The sequence below is a fragment of the Peromyscus californicus genome, unplaced genomic scaffold, assembly GCF_007827085.1.
Source record: "Peromyscus californicus insignis strain IS unplaced genomic scaffold, ASM782708v3 Scaffold_8__1_contigs__length_139910024, whole genome shotgun sequence".
Taxonomy (NCBI): domain Eukaryota; kingdom Metazoa; phylum Chordata; class Mammalia; order Rodentia; family Cricetidae; genus Peromyscus; species Peromyscus californicus.
The window spans coordinates 90,117,911-90,123,345 of NW_026294606.1; the positions used below are offsets into that span (position 1 = coordinate 90,117,911).

At 49.9% G+C, this 5,435-nt stretch overlaps 1 protein-coding gene across 1 annotated transcript; it reads right to left on the reverse strand.

Moving 5' to 3' along the window:
• Positions 1-1,071: 1,071 nt before the first annotated feature.
• Positions 1,072-4,021, reverse strand: LOC128103032 (cofilin-1-like). The gene has a single exon (XM_052727094.1). The coding sequence runs from the start codon at positions 2,744-2,746 to the stop codon at positions 2,303-2,305; it is 444 nt and encodes a 147-aa protein (XP_052583054.1). The 5' UTR covers positions 2,747-4,021; the 3' UTR covers positions 1,072-2,302.
• Positions 4,022-5,435: the final 1,414 nt, after the last annotated feature.

Sequence of the window (5,435 nt, forward strand, 5' to 3'; positions counted from 1 at the left end):
CATGGTGGCTCATGCCTCTAGTCCCCACACTTGGGAGGCAGAAGCTTCAAGTCTGAGGCAAGCCTGGGCTACATAGTTAGTGAGTTGCAGGCCAGTCTTGGTTACAGACTCTCTCTCAAAAAAAAAAAAATAAGTTAAGACTGGGCTTAGTGGCACATGCCTTTAAACTCCAGCAGAGGCAGGAGGATCTCTGTGAGTTTGAGGGCAGCCTGCTCTACAAAGCGAGTTCCAGGACAGACAGCCAGGGCTGTTACACAGAGGAAACCCTGTTTTTAAAAAGTAAATAAATGAATTAAATGTAGATAGAGAGTGTCATGCTGCATTTCCCATACTCCCGTAATCATTGCTCTTCCAAGGTCAGTTTCAAGTTTTGCTTTAATTAAAAACAGGCTTCTCTCCCGCCCCCTACATTTATTTACTCTGTGTGTGTATAGGGGGGTGGGGTGCCTGCTGTCCTCAGTGTGGAGAACAGAGGACAACTTTGTGGAGTGTGTCCTCTCTTTTCACCTTTAGGTAGGTACTGGGGTTTGGGTTCTGGCTGCCTGCCTTGCACAGCAACCCCTTTTTACCCACTAAGCCATCGGGATAAGCCAATGCCAAGTTTTATTTGTTTGTGTGTTTTTGAGACAGGGTCACATCTATTCCAGGCTAGCCTCCAACTTGCTATGTAGCTGAGGATGCCTTTGAACTTCTGACCCCCTGCCTCCACCTCCAGAGCACTGGGATCACAGGCGTGTGCCTCCCGTCTCAGGGAGGACTTGCCTGTTCTTCTTGAGATTAGGTTGGAGTTGTGGAAGTCGTGGATTGTGAGGGGAGGAAGGTCGGGAAGTAGAGCGTCCATTAAGGGTGACGTCAAAGACATCTGTCGCTGCTCACTGCTGGAGGTGACACTGCAGAGTGACAGCTTTCCCACCACTTTGATCTTTGGAGGGAAGCCCCCAAGAAGAGCCGCACTGACAGGGTGGGCATCAGGAGGTGGCTCCCAGAGGAGGGGGCCCTGTATGCCACTCAGAAGTATGATTGTCTTGACTCCTTCACTGTTCATCCTCCATGCTAGTGTGGTCCTTGGTATCTGAGACTTGGGCTTATTATCTGACAGCCATTGCTGTTTCCGCTCAAGTAGGTCTGGCTTTCCCGGGAGCAAATTCTGCTGAGTCCTGTGTCCCTGCAGCATGTGCCCAGCAGGGGACTTGTGTGGGTCTCATCTCACCCAGGGACCAGATTCTCATACTCTTCTCCCAACTGCCCAGACCTGTAATCTACCTTTTGTTTCCCTCTCCCTCTGATTTTCCCCTCCTTTCCTCTGTTCCCTTGGTCCCTTTCTCCTCTCCTTGGTTCCTTTGTTCTTAAGATAGTGGCTTACTGTGTGGCCTGAACTTTTAATCCTCCTGTCTCTGCCTCTTGAGTGCTGGGGTGATTGGCATTCACTACCTTACCTACCTTCATTCTCCAAGGAAGCCTAGTTCCACATCGTGGACAACAGTGGAGCCAAGCGCTGGTGTTCTTGGCCCTCTAGTGGACAGAGAGGGAACTGCATTGAAGAGTTGCCCCACCCCAGTTCACCCCATTCACAACTGCCAAGTCAAATACCTTGTGAGTATGTGCAATTCAGCAACTTCTAGTAAATTTACAGAGCTGTGTAACCATTACCATCCACCAATTCCAGAACAATTCTATCACAACCTCCAACAAAGAGTGAGTACCATTAACACCATCAACAGTCTTTTGTTGTTGTTGTTGTTGTTAATTAGCCTTTTTATTTATTTATTTATTTTTTTCAATTGAAGCTCCCTTACTGGTCCTGCTTCCATGAGCGGCCGAGAACAAGGGAAAGCTGGTGCAGGGAGGGTCATTTCCACATTTCATTTACACACAGAACTAAACAGACAAGCATAGAGTTAATATTGTGGTTAGAAGTTGACAGCATGAGATGGGATGGGGGAACATGAGGAGTAGGGGCGTCGTTAAAAAAAAAGCAGGCTCCCCCCAAACTGGGTGCCTGGGAAGGGACTTGGTCCGCTTCAACCCAAGAGGAATCAGAAGATAAAAGCAGTTTGGAAAGGCTAGAACTGTCAGGTGGCGGCAGCAGGATGGTCCAGTGGGTGGGGGTGGGGGGACATTTGGCAACTGGGGTGAAGGGATTACCCTCCCCCTGCTGGGATCCCCCCAGCCCCTCCAGTCTGGCAGGAAAGGGGCAGCCTGCAACACCCAAGAGCAGGTCTGGGGCTGCTAGACTCTCCAGGCAGGGGGCTGGAGGCGGCTCACAAAGGCTTGCCCTCCAGAGAGATCACAGCGCTGCCACCTAGTTTTTCTGCCAGGGTGCAGCGTCCTTGACCGCCTTGTAGCAGTCGGCTTGTGATTCATACTTGATTCCTGTCAGCTTCTTGATGGCATCCTTGGAGCTGACATAGATCATTTTGTTCTCTGCACTCTCAGAGGCCCAGAAGATGAACACCAGGTCCTCCTTGCTCTCCTTGGTCTGGTAGGTTGAATCGTAGAGAGCATAATGGCAGTCCTTGTCTGGCAGCATCTTGACAAAAGTGGTGTAGGGGTCGTCCACAGTCTGCCTCACATCTCCTACCAGGATCTCCTTGCCCTCCTCCAGGATGATGCTCTTGTCCTCACTCAGGCAGAAGAGCACTGCCTTCTTGCGTTTCTTCACTTCTTCTGGCGTTGAAGACTTGTGCACTTTCATATCATTGAACACCTTGACGACACCATCGGAGACAGCCACACCAGAGGCCATGTTTCCAGGAAGTGAAAGGGAGACAGGGAGAGCTCCAGAAGAACTGAGCCACTGAAGCTGCTGCCGGGATCCGACTGAACCCCCCAACAGTTTTATTTTCCCTTCCTCATTCCTGACAACTATGAATCTTTCTGTTGCTAGGGACCTGCCTGTTGTGGATGCATCGTTGAAGGAAATCACACTGCACAGACTTCTGTGTCTGGTTGCTGCTGCTTTTTATCATTTTATCTTCTGTGTAAGAGCATTTTGCCTGCCCATATGCCAGTGTACCACATGTGTGCCCAGTGCCCATGGAGGCCGGAAGAGGGCTTCAGTTCCCCCAGAACTGTAGTTACAGATGGCTGTCAATCACCATGTGGGTGCTGGAATCAAACCCAGGTCCTTGGGAAGAGCATAACCGCTGAGCTGTCTCTCCAGTCCTATGTGTGGATTTTTTTTTTCCCCTACTCAACATCTCAGGTTTTAGGCTTTTTTGTGTGTTGCTTGTTTTTGTGTGTAGTTATGTTTGTATGTGTGCAGGTGCATGTAAACATGTGCACACATGTGGAGACCAAAGAACAACCCCAGTGCCACTCCTCAAATGCTGCCCACCTTGTTTGCTTTTGAGAGAGGGTCTCTCATCACCCTGGAGCTTGCCTCAGTCATATAGGATGCCAGTCTAGTGAGAAACAGGGATCTACCTACCTCTGCCTTCCCAGAGCTGTGATTTCCAGTGTGTGCCATGCCTGGCTGTTGTTGTTGTTGTTTTGAGACAGTGTCTTACTATGTAGCCCTGGCTGTCCTGGAACTCACTATGTAGACTAGCCTGGCCTTGAACTCACAGAAATCTGCCTGCCTCTGCTTCCCAAGTGCCTGGATTAAAGATGTGCACCACCACACCTGGCTTCCTGGTCCCCATGATTGTATGGCAAACACGTTATCAACGGAGCCATTATGGAGACATCATAGAGGTTTTTGGTTTGTTTGTTTTATTTTTTAAAATTAATTTGTATTTTATGGATATTTTGCCTGCATATGTTATGTCTATGTACCACTCGGCAGCCTGGTTCTCACAGAGGTCAGAAGAGGGGCCCTCTGGTTCCCTGGAACTGGAGTTAGAAACAGTTGTGAGCCATTTGAGTGCTAGGAATCAAACCATGGTCAACTACAAAAACAAGTGCTCTTGCTGGGTTATGGTGGCACACACCTTTAATCCCAGCACTAGGGAGGCAGAGGCAGGAGGATCTCCCTGAGTTCAAGGCCAGCCTGGTCTACAGAGCGAGTTCCAGGACAGGCTCCAAAGCTACACAGAGAAACCCTGTCTCAAGAAACCAAATAAATAAATAAATAAATAAATAAATAAATAAATAAATAAGTACCATCTCTCCAGCCCCTGATTTTGGTGTTTGTTTGATTGTTGATTTTTTAATAATTTATTTTTTTATGTGCATTCATGTTTTGCCTGTGTGTATGTCTGGGTAAAGGTGTCAGATCCCCTGAAACTGGAGTTACAGGCAGTGATGAGCTGCCATGTGGATGCCGGGAATTGAACCCAGGTTCTCTGGGAGAACAGCCAGTGCTCTTAGCCGCTGAGTCGGCTCTCCAGGCCCTATCTGATTGTTTTTGCCAATCTCATGATGGATCCCTGGCTGGCCTGGAACTTTCTATGTAGATGAGGCTGGCCTTGAACTCAGAGAGGTCTGCTTGCCTCTGTCTCCCCAGCACTGGATTACCAAAGATGTGTACCACTGTGCCAGGCTTATTGTTTGTTTGTTTGTTTGTTTGTTTCTGATACAGGATCTTACTACATAACTCAGGCTGGTCTGGGACTGGCTATGTAACCTAGAGTGGCTTTCAGTTCACAGTCCTCCTGCCTCAGCCTCCGGTGTGCTGGGATTGCAGGCATGTGCTGAACCAGCATCGTGTTTGGGGGTTTATCTGTGCCCTGATGTGCAGTAGCTGCTTTGGGCTGAGTATAGTCCTCGTCATGGGTTAGCCACTCTTTCTCCCTCTGTGTATCTGCGGCCCTAAGTTGGTCGCACCTGCATTTTGGGTATTATGAAACTCACTGCGATAGAGAGACGAGTGAAGCATCCTGGCACCCCCACTCTGTAGCGCATAAAGTGCATGCAGTCTCATCCATGCCCCACTAGAAGCCCGGTGGCCACTCAGTAGCACTGCCTCTGTTTTACAGGAAAAGACACCCTATCTGTCTGCTCTCCGCCCCGCCCTCCCCTCCATCTCCCAGCTCCACTGCCTGCTCTCCGCCCCGCCCTCCCCTCCATCTCCCAGCTCCACTGCCTGCTCTCCGCCCCGCCCTCCTCTCCATCTCCCCCTCCTCTCCATCTCCCCCTCCTCTCCATCTCCCAGCTCCACCACTGTCTGCTCTCCGCTCCGGCCCTCCTCTCCATCTCCCAGCCCCTCTCTACAGTACTTTCTTTGCCTTTGCTCTTTTAGAGACTGTGCAAACCAGGAAGTGAAGCACAGCCAACTTGGGAACACAAATATTTGCCAGTCAAGAAAACACTCCTCTGTCAATCAAAACCCAGACAAGCTGGCACACAGACTCTGTAGGAGCGGGAGGCAGCTTCTGTTTTGGCATGGTCCAGGTGGCTGATGGCTTCTCCTCTGAATGCACCCCAAGCTTCTTCCATCCTCAAAAGAAGATGCGGGAACCGAGGCTCCGAGTAGTCACTCAGCATCCAGTGAC